Source organism: Neopelma chrysocephalum, unplaced genomic scaffold (genome assembly GCF_003984885.1).
Source record: "Neopelma chrysocephalum unplaced genomic scaffold, ASM398488v2 Primary Assembly neopelma1_124, whole genome shotgun sequence".
NCBI classification, from domain to species: Eukaryota; Metazoa; Chordata; class Aves; order Passeriformes; family Pipridae; genus Neopelma; species Neopelma chrysocephalum.
In genome coordinates, this window is record NW_020897786.1 from 2,156,325 (window position 1) to 2,171,936 (window position 15,612).

At 55.0% G+C, this 15,612-nt stretch overlaps 2 protein-coding genes across 2 annotated transcripts; one reads left to right on the top strand and one right to left on the bottom strand.

Moving 5' to 3' along the window:
- Window positions 1-930: 930 nt before the first annotated feature.
- Window positions 931-9,860, bottom strand: SNUPN (snurportin 1). Its single transcript, XM_027698033.1, has 8 exons — window positions 9,694-9,860; window positions 9,372-9,528; window positions 8,409-8,513; window positions 8,201-8,297; window positions 7,239-7,336; window positions 6,877-6,954; window positions 5,748-5,828; window positions 931-1,995 (listed from the first exon to the last, which is right to left on the bottom strand). Exons 1-8 carry the CDS (start codon window positions 9,843-9,845, stop codon window positions 1,666-1,668), a joined length of 1,098 nt encoding a protein of 365 aa, XP_027553834.1. The 5' UTR covers window positions 9,846-9,860; the 3' UTR covers window positions 931-1,665.
- A 480-nt stretch (window positions 9,861-10,340) lies between these two features.
- On the top strand, window positions 10,341-15,382 carry SNX33 (sorting nexin 33). The gene is made up of 2 exons (XM_027698032.1): window positions 10,341-12,569; window positions 14,515-15,382. The coding sequence occupies exons 1-2, from the start codon at window positions 11,129-11,131 to the stop codon at window positions 14,766-14,768; spliced, it is 1,695 nt and encodes a 564-aa protein (XP_027553833.1). The 5' UTR covers window positions 10,341-11,128; the 3' UTR covers window positions 14,769-15,382.
- The last annotated feature ends 230 nt before the right edge of the window (window positions 15,383-15,612 follow it).

The following is a 15,612-nucleotide window of genomic DNA, read 5'->3' on the forward strand; positions in this document are numbered from 1 at the left end:
CAGTCCCCATTTGGCTGTATTTCCTCTCCTTCCCCTGGCCGGAGGACCTTGGAAGGCTGCTGGGGGGCAGTAACCTGAGTGCAGCTTTCTCTGCCTTAAGGGATGCACAAATCTTCCATCCAGATGCCCACCTCCGGGTTTAATTGCCTGACGGAAGGAAAACTCTGCTGACAGGAGGCTGGGTGCAGTCTCCTGTTCAGCACTCTCCCTGCAGATCTCTGCCAACCAGAGAGGCTGAAGGTGGGAACCTTTGAGGGATGGGGGGATAAGGCAGTCCAGGTGTCTGTCATCTTTCCCCGAGCCAGCTGCTTCACATGCTAAAAAAATAACACTGAACATTATAAAATAAGCAGCTGTTTGAAAGAGACAGCTCCAAACACTGCAGAGCCAAGGATGCCGCTTCCCTCCCGGGGAAGCCCCCCTGCATCCAGGACAGTTCCTGCTGCCCGCTGGTGTAATCAATAGTGGCTGCACAGCCAGATGGTTGCACGCAGCCCACATGCTTGGCACAGAATCAGCCTTTTTCTGGGAAAAAGCAGGGGTGTGAGGGCAGGATACAAGTGTCCCCACTATCTGCGGGTGGTCATCCCCACTCTCTCTATCTCCTCCAGGGGCATTTCCCTAGTGAGCTGCCTTTAGCCTGATGTTTCATCTCCCCTTTTAATCTCCCTCTGGAAACCAACCTGGCGACAGTGAGAACAATCATTTCATCCTCTTAAAGCCAGGGAGAAGGAGCAGCCAGTGCTTAAAAAAAGTGGGATTGGGCTGGGGTGAGAGGGACAGAAGGGATCAAATTAACTCAGAGTGCAGAGAATCAAACCCACGTAAGCGTTTCCTCTGCTCCAGTCAGCGCTGGAACTGATTTTTTCAATCCCTATTTGGGAGGCACAGCACGCATCCACCCTTAGGTAGCAGGAAGACGCTCAAGAATTTGTCTTTCTGAGAAACCTTTTATTTGGCACGATCAATGGTAGTGTTTTTCAGAGCGAAGCCATTCCTTCCTCCCCCCACTGAGAAAAGCCTTGAGGAGAGAGAGGCTTCTGCTGCACTCACTCTGCACAAAGCCGTGCTCCAAGGCAGGACCTGCTGCAATGCAAGGAAAATTTAGATTGTCCTAAGAACATGTGGGTGTGCAAAGTCCACCCTTTGGATTTACAGAAGCTCACTGCCAACTTTTTGTTAGTAAGAAGCAGACTGACCCCAAAACTTTCATTGCGAAGGCCTCAGAAAACAGCTGGATCAAAGGCCGAGAAGCCCCCATTTCTGGGGTCAGGAAGGTGGGGCTGCTACTTGGGGTCATGAGCAGCAGCTGCACCTCAGAGGTCCGAGCACTTGTTCCTATGCTGGAGCTTTGCCAGAGCTTCAGGAGAAGCAGGGTCAGGAGCTGAACTGTATCCCTGCAGCACGTCCCAACGCATGACTGCCTTAGCAGAGAACCAGACAATCCTGTTAAGGACTCACAGAAGCCTTGGCAAAAAAAAAAAATTAAAAAAAAAATAAAAACAAAACCAAAAACCAGCCCTTGGGGCAAGATATTCCACTGTCATGCCCTTGAAACAAAGCTATCCTATCATCATTACTTTGCCCCCTCTCAGGAGCATGAAGGACAGTGAGAAGAAGGGAGCCTTTTCCCTGCTCCCTCTCCAGCTGGCCTGTCCCAGCATCTTAACTCTCCATTTGGCTCACTGCTCCCTCCTGGCCCTCCAGAGACTTTTCTGGCTGAGGGGTAGACAAGTGTTCCAGCTCGTAATGTCCGTTCTTCGCGGCCACCACGCTGCTCGGGTCGCCCTTTTCCACCGCCAGCTTTTTACTCCTTTTGCTCTCGATGATCTGCTGGAGCTGCCGCCCGGCGTAGTTCGGTTTGGCCGTGAGCGCGGTGGAGGGCACGGTGAGCCCCAGGATTTCAGGCACCATGTAGGGCCGGAGCCAGCCCACCAGCGGGGTGCTGCCGGGGGTGTAGTGGGTTTGCCTGTGATAGAAGAGCAGCCCGTCAACCTGCGGACAGGAGAGAGTGAATGAAAGGGCAGAGCTGAGGCTGCCGCAGGTGGATGACCGGGCGCCAGACGACAGCTCTGCTCTCCATTTGCAGGCCAAAACCAACAGCTGGATCATTTTTCCCCAAGCAGTGCAATAAATAGCGGAAGGGAAAGAAGAGACCTGCAGAGCTCCTGCCCTGAAAGATCAGCGACTCCCAGGTGGCTTTAAATTGTCAAAGGCAAACAATTCCAGCCCGCTGTCGGCACAGAGCAGCATCCTCTGGATGCTCTCATCCCACTCTGCAGAAAAGCCAGCAGGTTTCTGAATAAGGCAGCCCACTTTACTGGATTAGGGTTATTTTAAATAATACATTTGGAAAGTAATTAGTCCAAGTGCACGATGCCAAGGAGCCCCAATTCCTAACAGCTCTTTTAACTGGTGTATGCCAATAAAATTCTTAATGTTTCCCAGGAGAGAACTTCTCCAGCAATCAATGACAGTTAAGGGCACTCAGGACTTTGAAGATTTAGGCTTAACTCTTGTGCTACTATTTCCACACTCTGCAGTGCTGCAGCTGTCTGACATTTTCCCCACTTTCCTGCCATGCTCAGGGATTCTCATTCCCCCTCTTCCTGTGCTTCCCAGGGTGTGCTCTGTGAGGCTGGATCTTACTGTCAGGCTGACTAACGCTGAAGGTGGTGCTCCTCTTAGCTCAGCTTCACAATCTCTTAAAAAGCCATTTGGTTATGAAGAAGAGTGGCTGAGTGGGCAGAAGAGAGGAGAACAAAAGCCCATCTTGGGATGAATCGCTCTGAGGCTCCTCCCCAAGCCTACAGCCCCCAGAACAGACACCCAGGCTGAGCACAGCACAGAGCAGCATATATCCATTTCTGCTCCATGGGTGCTAACCTATGGCAGAGACAGTAAAGCTTCTGCTACTACTCTGTCTACAATTTTCAGTCACTGTTAACATCTTGCAAAATAATCCCAGAAAAGGGGGGATTCCTCTGCTAGGAAAACATAAAATAGAACAGAAAGCATCATGATGAGCTTGTGTAACCCCTCTGGATATCTAAAGTGCAAAGCTTTTCCCTCCCCCTGCCTCTTGGGAAGAGCCAGATTCTGCAGCACCTCAGCATATCCAGCCCATTCCTGTGGATGCGTGGCACTTGATGAGCAACAGGGATACTCCAGCACCCACAGGAATGTTTTGGTAAAGATCAGAGCCTGGAAACGCCTTTCAGACTGTTCCAAATATCTTCCCCAAGATGGAGAATTCAAAGGAGTTCAGCCTGGTGAAGTTAGGTCATGTTCTCCCTTCCCTGATTTAAGTGACTCCCATATTCCTTCCCGTTTATTTAATTTGTTGGCTGGGTCCCTACCCTGAGTCACTGCAGTGACAGCAGCCACATGAGAACAAGGGCTGACACTGTCCCTAAATGACAGAACCTGAGGAGAGACTGGCCTGGCAGGGTTCCACACTCCACAGCCACGCTTTCCAGATTTTAGATGCTTAACGGTCCTCCCATTCCTTCACACTGGGGTTTCTCAGAGGCTTTGGCTCCCCTGCCTTTGTGGAAACCTGAGCGTGGTTTTACTCAGATCTGTGAGAAGGACAGTAGCTCTTAAGATCCACTCCAAAAACCACTTGAAATTCAGAGCCAGTCAACTGATCCAAAGTCCACTGAACTCAGGGGAATAAAATTCTGCTGAATAGAGCAGGTCAGGCCCTAACTCTCAGGTTACAGATTAACTCTCAAGTCCCAAATCTGAAAGCACTGACCACCTCTGCTGCCACCACACACACGAGATTCCTGTCAGGATCACCAGATGCTGGGCCCAAGCCTAAGACCACCTCTGTTATCCTTCACTATCCATAACCAGGATGTATTTTGCTTTCTGCAAAGTTTATTCTCTTCTGTGCCGGTGGTGGAAGCTGTTTTGGGGGATTTTTGGGCTCCCTCTTGTGGCACACCAGAGGGACCCACGGCTCCCTTCATCCTGGAAGTAGCACCATGGTTCCAGAGGGGTTAAGGCTGCGTTAAAACAATTACACCACATTTCACTTCTTGGGGTTCCACCCCAATGTATCAAAAGACCAGGGGGGCAAATCACAGCTGGATTACACATCTGGAGTCCGTTCAGCTCCATCTCCTGCTCCAGAGTTTCGCAATGGCCTCTTTCGTAGCCCGAAAGTTTCCCACTCTGACCACAGCGAGGCAACACTCCTCAGCCTTTCCTCTTGGGACCAGATGCCTCAGGAAGGAATGAAGCTTTTACTCAGGAAAGACAGGAATGACTGTTTCTACAGAGGCACTCAGAGATTTGTCATTAAGCAACTCAGTTGCAGGAAAGCTGGGATGCCTCCCCTGATCCATGTTCAGAGCAGGGTCTGGCAAGACCAGCCAGGGGCTGGGACTTTCCGAGTCACTCTGGTGGCTGTCCTGGCTTTGACAAGCAAAGTCAGCCCTCACAGCCAAATTAGTGTCCCTTAATTTAAACCTGCACTTACATTAATGGCTAACTCGGGATGGGGCAGCACAAGAGACACTATCACATCAATGTGGCTTTTGCCTTTGCAGGACAAGAAACCTCTGTGGAGGCTGTTCCTGGTGTGGGGCTGAGACTGGGCACTCCCAAGAACTGCAGCAGACACTGAAGGAGCTTCTGGCTTCCAGATGTTGTCACTGGGCCGGAATGCCACTGCCTCCTCCATCCTCCTCCCCTCCAGTGAGAAGTCAGCCAGGGCAGGCAAGAGCAGCCAGAGCTGATTCCATGAGGGCCTGTGACTCACTGCTCACAACCACATGGAGCTGAGTGAGGTGGCACGTGGATTTGCCTGTCTTGCCCTTCCCCAAAGGCCAGAATAGCACAACAGTTTTGTCAGGTGAGGTTTAGGGTGGATACGAGGAACAGATTCTTCCCCCAGAGGGTGGTCGGGCAATGGAACAAACTCCCTAAGGAAATGGTCATGGTCCTAAGCTTGCCAGAGCTCAGGGACCCTTTGGACAATGCTCTCAGGCACATGGTGGGATTGCTGGGGCTGTCCTGTGCAGGGCCAGGAGTTGGACTTTGATGATACTAGTGGGTCCCTTTCAACTCAGGATATTGTATGATTCTATGATTCTACTTCTAAAGCTGATGAAGCGAACACAGGTGTCCTGTTCAGCCATTTCTGTCACAGCCATCCTCCCCCAGCTCCAGTACACCCCAGGCACCCACTCTGAAGACCCAAACCTCTCAGAAACCATTGGGATCTTACCATCACCCTTCTCCTTCCTTCCCAGAAAACAGCCAGGTGCCTTGGACACAGAACATGGAAGCAGCCAGACTAAGGAAACCCACGCAAGCCCACATAGAGCCAACTTTGGCCCTAAAGAGTGTCCATCACACTGCTATGGGAATGTGAGTTGTGCTGCTTCTGGAGGCAGCCTGAGTGTCCCTATCAACACTCTCACCCCAAATGCTTTTTCAGACCCAGCCAAGTGCAGCAAGGGCAGCACAAACCCATGGAATGCCATGGTTTAACTCTTGCTTATCTGTGTGGTTGGATGAGGCCTGTACCTGTTGACAAGGCAACAGATCAACCATGGGCATAAAGGCATCCATCCCACACACAGGGGAACAGCAGCGCAGCTCAGCAAGCTTCCTGCAGCTTTGGGAGAGCAAATTCCCAAGCAGAGGGGATGCACCTCTCTCCCAGCACCGGCAGAGGCACAGCAGGGCTGTTGCTGAGGCTGAGGTCCAGGCCCCCACCTGGATGTTCTCACCTCAAAGGGGAAGTCCGTAGCCAGCAGCTCACACAGGCTGTCCGAGGAGCAAGGGAAGTTCTGCAGGCCCACAAATTTGTACTGAAAGAGTAAGAGAGGGTTAGAGGGGCAACTGTGTGGCCTAAAGGCAAACAAGTTGCTGAGTCCAGCACCGGTGCGGAGGCAGCTAAGAAGGAAGGGTTCTCCCAGTGCAGGATCCAGCACGAAAGGGAAAGGGTGAGGAACAGCTCCCACATGCTCCTGATACCTTTTTTCCTAAGCACCCAAGACTGCACGAAGGACCTTTCAGGAGAGCTGAAGAGAAAATTATGACCTCCAGGCAGGATGCAAAGTAGACAGACATCTGTTGCAGGCTGCTGGCTCAGCCAAGCCAATATTTCAACCCAGGAAATGAAAGCTGAAATGACCCCCCTTCATTAGGTAGCTATCTTCTGGATATTCCTGTTGGGAGTCAGAACAGGATGTTCTCCAAGCACAGACACCTTCACTGCGTCAGCCCCATTTATCACTGAGATGAGTAGCTCACAGGAGCTGCTCTGCTTGGCTGTGCCTGAGCAGAGAAATCCCTCATGTCTGTACCCAAAAATCATGTTCCAAGCTGCTGTGGGTTCTAGGTCTGACCTCCATATATAAGTCTTCAAAGGAAGACTTTTTATCCTGGCTCAGCAGGGATTCTGGGTGACAATCCAGCATTCATCTGAACAACTTCAATGATCAGTTTAAACAGAGGGAAGGCTTAAAGCTTTACAAACCCACAAGACTGCAAGAATAAGCCCCACTGTAGTCAGGCTGCCAACCAGCACTGCCCCTGCAGAAACCACACTGGCTTTCCATTCCATTTCAAAGGAAAGCTAAAAACAGCATGGAAGTTAGCTGATACCCTGCAGTGTGATATCCCTCAGCACTTTGGATGGGGGAAATAAATCCCACTGCACTCATTTACAATATTCAGTGGTTCCATTTACATCCTGACCACGGCATCCCATTTCATCAGATGTACACTTTGAAGCCTGATCCATGAGGAGAAAGAAAAAAAGAAAGAAAGCTTCCGCTTGTGAAAGAAACTGCTGAAGCCTGCTGAACAGGAGAGCTTACCCCTCAGCCTCCTTCTCAGTACAAAAGGACTTACCGGATTAATCCTGCTTGTCTCTCCCAGCCCTTTCTCCTCTTGGATCTTTGAGGACAGCCAGAAGAATCTGAAGTCAGTCTGTGAAAGGACACAGAGAGTTAGTGACTATTCACTACACATCACCCATCAGCACCTGCTGAGTGCCTTCACTCCTCTGCATTCACCTGGGAGATTTACAAAATCGACTCCCCCTACAGAACCAGCACCCCAAACCCTGCTACTCCCCCACAAAACACGTACACAGTTCCAGCAGCCCAAAAGCTGAAAAGACGCTGGTGCTTGGGAGAAATATCCACATTTTGCAGAGTGAGCTACATACAGTGCTGGAGCAGGGAACAACAGGGAGGGCAGGGATTCAGTACCTGGCAATCATAAACAGGGTGTCCTCTCCAGCACATCACATCGAGGATATAGTAGGTTCGCTGGGCCTCATTGTAGATACAGTCCAGGATGGTGTACACTGCACACACAAACACAGGGAGGTCCATACCTGCTCCAGACTCTGCCTAACCCAACTGGCAAATGCCAGGCCACAGCTCTCCAGCATTAATCCTGCCCTGATGTAAGGCTGCCAGGCGCAGAGGGACCCCCTTCTGTTAAAAGAAACTGTGACCCCAAAAAGCCTTGAGCTTGAGGAGTCCCATGAGGCTACAAAGGGACCAGCCAGAGGCACAGCAGGCAAGGGCATGTTTCAGAAAATGGCATTTGCCAGGTAATAAACCTCTTTTTTTCTGGGCCAAAAAACTGTACTCCGAGAGGTAGTAAGGAAGATGACAGCACACACAGGTCTCTTTCAGAGGACAGAGAGGATATTGGGGTTTAAGAGTGTCAGTCAATCAGGCTAATTAAAAGATGTGACAGGATAAAGGGCAATGGTTTTAAACAGGAAAAAGGCAGTTTTAGATTAGATGTTAGGAAGAAATTCTTCCCTGTGAGGGCAATGAGGCCAGAGAAGCTGTGGCTGCCCCATCCCTGGAAGTGTTCAAGACCAGGTCAGATGGGCCTTAGAGCAACCCAGGATAGTGGAAGGTGCCCCTACCCACGGCAGGGGGGTGGAACAAGATGACCTTTAAGATCCCTTCCAAATCCAAACCATTCTGGGACTCCAAGTGCTTATCTAGCATAAAGGTATTTGTCCACATCTAGTTATCTCCAGAGATATAGAAACAGGCCTGAGGTTGACTACCTATCAGCACGAAAAAGGGCATAACTCTGGGGCTCAGGGGAGCTGGAGGAGCAGCACTGAGCCTGCAAGCACACACATTCCCAGGCAGAAGCAGGCAGCTCCCCTCCCTCCATCCCAAATGTCTCCTCACACCTGTACCTTTCTCGCTGGCTGAGTTGTGCCGGTTCCCCCCGGGCAGCAGGGATGGGAACCTGTTGACACAGAAGCCACTCTTGGTGTAAGCTGCTGTTGTGCCCTGTGAGGAACGAGGAGAGAAAAAAAACTGTCAAGCCAGCTTTATGCTGGCTGGAAACATAAACCAGGTCCTTTAGCAGCTGGTGAGACCCCCACCTCTGCTACCACTTACCCTGGAGGCCACGATGAGTGCCCTTTTCCCCACAGGACACACCACCACAACCCACTCCTGCTCCAGATCCGAGGGTACATCCACCAGCCACTCTGACAGCATCAGCTACAGAGAAACCAGGAAAAAGAATGAGTTAGTAACAACTCTCCTAAAGTTATGGACAACGAACAACTCAAGAATAAAGCAAGGAGGTTTTGACTTGGCTTCAACAGCTACACTGGGCATTTTAGAGGCAGCTGGCACTGCTTGTCACCCCCAAAAGGGCTCCTTCCCTCTTTCTCTAATCAACCTCAACCTGCCTAACACACTCTTCAAGTCTTTCTCTTGCTTCCCAGCTGCTGACTGAGCTTCAGACTACAGAACAGGGCTCACAGTCCTCGCTTGGCCACCTCACACCTTGGTCCCCACTCCAGCACTCTATTTTTAAAAACATGAAAGAGCTTAGAGATTCAAAAATATTAGGATTAAAGAGCCCAGAGAAACTGACCTCCTCAAACATTGCCCAAGTGGCTGCGTGCCTTTTAGGACCAGTACAGCACCCAGGCTGATAAAACCCAGCTGAGTTTTCCTTTCCTTCCTGGTGTCCCAAACACAGGGAAAGACAGAAATCTTTAGCTGAGTGCTGCTTAACAGGGTACTAATGCTGCTAGCTGATCTGAAATCTCCCGAAGTGGGGAATGCAGTGGGGCAGGCTTAATGGCTGGACTCAATGACCTTCGAGATCTTTTCCAACCCAAACGACTAAAGCACACAGGCAGCCCATTTCCACTTATATTCCATTTGAACTCAGCATGTTTTGGAGGCAAACTGAAGCACAGTTTCTCTCTGAGCACCAAGTCAGGCAGGACACATTCTTCTCAGCCCCAAAACGGCCATCGCCGTGGCCTCAAACCACCCCACATCCCTCACCCTGGCCCTGCCTCACACCCACACCCCGCCATGGGGACACAGGTGGCTCCTCACCTGATTGGCGTAGCGCTTGGGCAACTTTTTGCCAGCATCCACGTCCATCTCCTCTTCCTCCGCATCTTCCCCATCCTTCTCCTCGCCCTCGCTCTCCATCCCTGCCCAGTCGTCCTCCGCCAGCCTCCTGGCATGGTTCACGTAGTCCAACCGCCTCCTGGGGGGGCGAGGAAACAACCCCGTGGGGAGGCAGGTCACCCACCGCACCCCACACCCAAACCGGGCCGCCTCCCCACACGCAGCCCTAGGGCGGCCTAACGCGGCCCGCTCGCCCCCCGCGCCCCATCCCTGGCGGCGCCCGCTCGCCCGCTCCCGCGCTCACTCTCTCTGGATGCGGAGGAGGCGCTGCCGGCGCTCGACCTGCCCGGGGCCGCCGCGGGGCTTGTAGGCGGCCAGGCGGGGGTGCGGCGCGGCCGGGCTGCAGGGCCCCGCCAGCCCCACGCCCGCCGCCAGCGCCGCGCTCAGCTCCTCCATGGCAACACCCGCGCGCCGGCCGCTTCCGCCCGGGCCGCGCCCGCAGCGCCCCCGCGCGGCGCGGAGGCCCCGGCGCCCCCCCCCCCCAGCCCGCTCACCCCGTGCCTCAGTTTCCCCCTCCGCCCCGGGGCTGGGAAGGGACGCTGCGGGCCGTGACCGGGCACGGCCGAGGGGAATATCCCGGCAGAGACGCAGGAGCAGCCAGTGCCACCGCGGGCGAGGATTCGCGCCCCCGGGACCGGCTGCCTGCAGAGGGCAGCGTGCGGCTGGCCAAGCCGGGCCGGGCCGGGCTGCTCCTCGCTGCGAACCGGACGGCGGAGCGGGGAGCGCCGCGCTGCCCTGCGTCACGGGAGGCTGGCGGCTGGCTCCGCCACCCCCTCCGGCAACGGGACCGGCACCGCCAGCGGGACCGGCATCGGCACCGGCAACGGGACCAGCCCCGGTACCGCCCCCGGCAGCGGGACCAGCCTCGGCACCGGTTCCGCCAACCCCGCTGGCAACGGGACCAGCCCCGGCACCATCTCCCCCACCGACACCGGCATCAGCACCGGCACCCCCGCCAGCCCCACCGCCGTCCCCTCCACCTCCGTCCTGCGTGAGATTTACGGATTTCAGGGGAAAAACCAAACCCCGCCAGCCGCCGGGAAAGTCGGCCCGGAAAGGAAATCCCGGGATCACTGGGAGGTTGGGCAGGGTTTGGGGGTCGTTCCCGACGATTTCCCAGCACCCACCGACAGGCAGCTGCTGGCAGGGGAAAATTTGGGGTGTTTTATCCACAGGACCCCCGAGAAAAGTCGCTTGGGATATATTTCCTCGCTGGCAGCCAGAGGTTTTCCTCACGGAAAGTGAAACCTCGGGATCAGCGTCCCAGCGAGATAAACCCTGCGTGGACATGGCAGAGCCCGGCTCTTGGGCCGGCCGGGGTTCACATCCCGGAGGAGCCAGGGAAACGCCGCTCGCCTGACCAGGAATCTTGTTTTTATCCAGGAAATGTCGTTTTTAACTGGGGAATGTTGTTTTTAACTGGGGAATGTTGTTTTTAACAGGGGTGCCGGGATCGGGGGGGTCACTTGGACACACGGAACTTGGCGTCACCTCGTAAGGGATTTCTTCTTCGCCGTTTTTTTTTAATTTCTCTGGGAAAGCGGCCAAGCCATTTCCCACAGCGCGTGGTGGTGATCCCGGAGCCGAGCGAGCCTGTGGTATTGCCTGGGGGGGTTGTTTTGGCTGGGGGGATTGCGTTCCGCTGTCCCCCCCCTCCTCTTCCCGACCCGCGACCGGCCATGGCGTTGAAAGCCAGAGCGCTTTACAACTTCCAGAGCGAAAACAAAGAGGAGATCAGCATCCAGGAGAACGAGGAGCTCGTCATCTTCAGTGAGAACTCCCTGGACGGGTGGTTACAGGGCCAAAACAGCCGCGGGGAGACCGGCCTCTTCCCTGCTTCCTATGTCGAGATCCTCCGCTCCCGGTCGGGCTCCAACTACACGGACTACTCCAGCAGCCCGGCCGGCTCCCCCGGGCACGACTCCTCCTTCTACTCAGCATCCCCCAATCCCGGCATCTCCTACCAGGGCAGTTTTGAGGACGACGATGATGATGATTGGGATGACTGGGACGATGCGTGCACGGTGGTGGAGGAGCCCCGGAGCGCCCCGGGTACCAACGGGCACCCCTCACCCAATCTGCAGTACCCGGAGGCCTACGGCCACCACCAGCATGCCGGGTACCGGCCCAAGCCGGCGCTGGAGAGGCAGGATAGCATGAGCTCCTCCAAGAGGGGCAGCGTGGTAGGGAGGAACCTCAACCGCTTCTCCTGCTTCGTCCGCTCCGGTGTGGAAGCCTTCATCCTGGGCGACGTGCCCCTGATGTCCAAGATCTCTGAGACATACTGCATCGAGATGGGCTCCAGAGGTCCCCAGTGGAGGGCGAACCCCCACCCCTTCATCTGTTCCGTGGAGGACCCCACCAAGCAGACCAAGTTCAAGGGCATCAAGAGCTACATCTCCTACAAGCTGACCCCCAGCAACATCAACTCGCCCGTGTACCGGCGGTACAAGCACTTCGACTGGCTCTACAACCGCCTCCTGCACAAGTTCACGGTGATCTCGGTGCCCCACCTGCCCGAGAAGCAGGCCACTGGCCGCTTTGAGGAGGACTTCATTGAGAAGCGCAAGCGGCGACTGATCCTCTGGATGGACCACATGACCAGCCACCCCGTCCTCTCCCAGTACGAGGGCTTCCAGCACTTCCTCTGCTGCCGTGACGAGAAGCAGTGGAAGCTGGGCAAACGCCGGGCAGAAAAGGATGAGATGGTGGGCGCCAGCTTCCTCCTCACCATCCAGATTCCCACGGAGCACCAGGACCTGCAGGACGTGGAGGACCGCGTGGATGCCTTCAAGGCCTTCAGCAAGAAGATGGACGACAGCGTCCTGCAGCTGACCAACGTGGCCTTGGAGCTGGTGCGCAAGCACGTGGGGGGCTTCCGGAAGGAGTTCCAGAAGTTGGGCAATGCCTTCCAAGCCATCAGCCACTCCTTCCACATGGACCCTCCCTACAGCTTGGATGCCCTCAACAATGCCATCTCCCACACAGGCAAGACCTACGAGACTGTGGGGGAGATGTTTGCTGAGCAGCCCAAGAATGACCTGTTCCTCATGCTGGACACGCTTTCCTTATACCAAGGGCTCCTCTCCAACTTTCCAGACATCATCCACCTCCAGAAAGGTAAGGAGGCCTTCTTCTCCCTGGGAACGGCTCCATGTGAGTGGGAACAGCGTGGGGAGTGGGAACATTGTGGGGAGTGGTATGGGGATGCAATGAGGAAATCTTTTGTTGGGCCATGAAGGGAATGGGAAATGAGAATGGGAATGAGAATGGAAACCAATGTCTGTGGCTCCTAGGGAAGCAGTGTGGTCCTCGCTGGCACAACCCTCCAGTCACTCCAGCTGGGAGAGGCTGCTAGGGCTATTGGGTCCAGGGTCTGCCACAGTGATGCTGTGGGCTCCATAACTGCTGCTGGTGCTTCTTTTGTGGGCATCAGCATGGGTGTCACTCCTTGAGACCATTAGCAGGAGCCAGCACCACTGCTGGTGGCTCTGTGGTGACCTGTCTGGCACCTCTTGAGCATCCCACCCACTGCCAAGGTGGCAGATGGGTGGCCAGCAGGGATGCTGGAGCTTGCTCTCTCGGGGCTGGGACATGGCTGGACATGGCCTTGAGTGGGCCAGAGGAGCAGAGTGGGCTGTGCAGGGCAGTGGGATGGGGACATGCCCCTGGGGGACGACACACTGAACCTCCTGGGGACAACCAGGGTCACGCTTTTCAGGAGTATGTCCCCGCACCTCCGAGTCCAGGAGGAGTGGGTTAGCACACCTGGGCTGTCAGAGCTCCCTGCATCCCGTTTGTCCTAGTTCCCTGGAGCCGGTGGGGTCAGAGAGGGTGAGAAGTGTTTTCTGTACTCTTCCTGGGGCGGGTGGCAGGCAGGGAGGACTCGATGGCCCTTTGCACCCAGGCTGACGCAGCTGGGTGTGGGAGCAGGGCCGAAGTCCACACACTCCTCCCAGCCCAGCTGCCCATAGCAGGGAGGGGACACCCACACTAGCATCCCCAGATTTTGGGGGACAAGTTTTCCCCAGGGTGAAGCCAGGGCCATCTGTGTCCAAGCATCCAGGGATGTCTGTGCCTCGCTGCACATTCCTGGGGGAGGCTGGGAAGGCAAAGGGAGCAAGGAGAGTACAATCCTGCCCCAGCAGCTTCTTTGCCTTTCCTCCCAGTGTTGTTTACCCATGGAGAGGGGCTGGATCCCGTCCGGAAGCGAGGCTGCGTGGGCAGGGCGGAAGGCAGGATTTGGCCTCCAACCTTTGCTTCTTCCTCCTCCTCATCCTCTCTGCTGGGAGCAGGGCTGGTGCAGCGGGAGCACCGTAACCCCGGGTCTGGTGCTCCCTGCAAGGGGCAGGGATAAGGGAAAAAAGCCCAGTGCAGGCCAGATCTTGTTTTTAGTTTTTTAGCCTCTGTGCTAATGAGGGGGAGGAATGCAGGGCTGGAGCCAGGCAGGATTCTTTCGAAACTGAGCTGTAAAAAAACATGGAGAGGGAAAAACTGGTGTCAGAGCATCAGCTGCCTCTGGGAGAGGGAGATGGTTTCCCAGCTGAGCTCCAGACAGCACCACACGCCCTTCCCCCATCCTGGTTCACTACCTCCTGGTCTGGGGTCTCCCAGGGCTGCTCCTGACCCCCATTTATGGGATACCATGGAATATTTGGAGGGCAGGCTTGGCTGGGGTGCTTGGCTGTGCTAATGCTGCCCTGCATTTTTAGCTTAGCACCCAAAGCCTTGAGTTGCAGCCCTCCAGGAGCCCAGACCCCAAAACCAGCTAAACATGAGGCTGTGTGCCCAGAGATGGGATGGAAAAGGAGCTGGGGAGGCCAGAGTCCAGAGGGAAAAGGCTCCTGGTCTTTCTCTGCCTGGAGGAGAGGGATGGGTTTGATGGGCATAGGGAAATGCAAGTAGATCCCTCCTATACTCATGTGGGGCAGCTCTGCGCCTCTGTTTTGAGTCCAGGCTGGTGCCCCAGCATGGAGGGTGGTGGGATCAACCAGGAAGGCCGGGGAAGGGGGCTGGAGGGTCACACAGATCCGCCAGCCTCTCATCCTGCTCCCTGCCTTGCCAGGCGCCTTCGCGAAGGTGAAGGAGAGCCAGCGGATGAGCGACGAGGGCAGGATGGACCAGGAGGAGGCCGACGGGATCCGCAAGCGCTGCCGCGTGGTGGGCTTCGCCCTGCAGGCCGAGATGAACCACTTCCACGAGCGCCGCGTGGCTGACTTCAAGAGGATGATGCAGTCCTACCTAAGACAGCAGATCGTCTTCTACCAGCGCGTCAGCCAGCAGCTGGAGAAAACACTGCGCATGTATGACAACCTCTAACGCCTCCACCTGCTCTGCCCGTAGCCTCACACGCCTCCCCTGTCTGTGACAGACTGAGAACTAACAGGAACTCATCACGCTAGGGACCAAATAACTTTGGGCTTTCCTCCCCCTTCCCGGGCCTGTGGGGAAGGGCTCGCCCGCGGGTTGGCCGTGCCACCTCTTTCCCTGGGGACCTCCCACCCTGCCATGGGTCCGGTGGGGGCACAGGAGGCTCACAAGAGAGACAGATGTGGAGGTAACAGTGCTGCCCAGTGATTTTTAGCTTTCTGAAAACCCACTCTCCTGGAGCAGAGGCAGGTGCATCCCAGCCTGCTGGGAGAAGAAATCCAAGCGGTCAACATTTTGCACACTAAAAGCTTTTCTGATGGAAAAAAGAGAAGAAAACAGATCTTTATTTGGAAGAGATTTTTTTGTTTGTTTGTCATGAGATATTTTCAATATTTTCCATTTTTCTGCAGCATTTTTACTGCTCAGTTTTTAACTAGATGCCCAGAGGCGAAGGGAAATCTCTTTCTCGAGCATGGCTGCTGACTGGGAAAAGGGAGAAAAAAAAAAAAGGGAAAAAAAAAAGCCCCACAGCCTTTTCAATAAAATTGTTGGTAGAAAAAACACCAACCTGCTTCCCAGAGATGTCTGTGGAAAACGGAGCTGCTTCAGGATCCTGGGGAAAGCTCTGCATCTGAGCATCCCCTGGCTTCCAGTCAGCTTCAAATATCCCTGTGCTGTGGGGGAATGATCCTAGGAGGGGATCCCACAGTAACCACCCTCCTGCTCTTCAAGCAACCCACTAAGGGGCAAATCCTGCCCCGCTTTGCACCGCTCGGGGCCTGGGGCAGCGTGC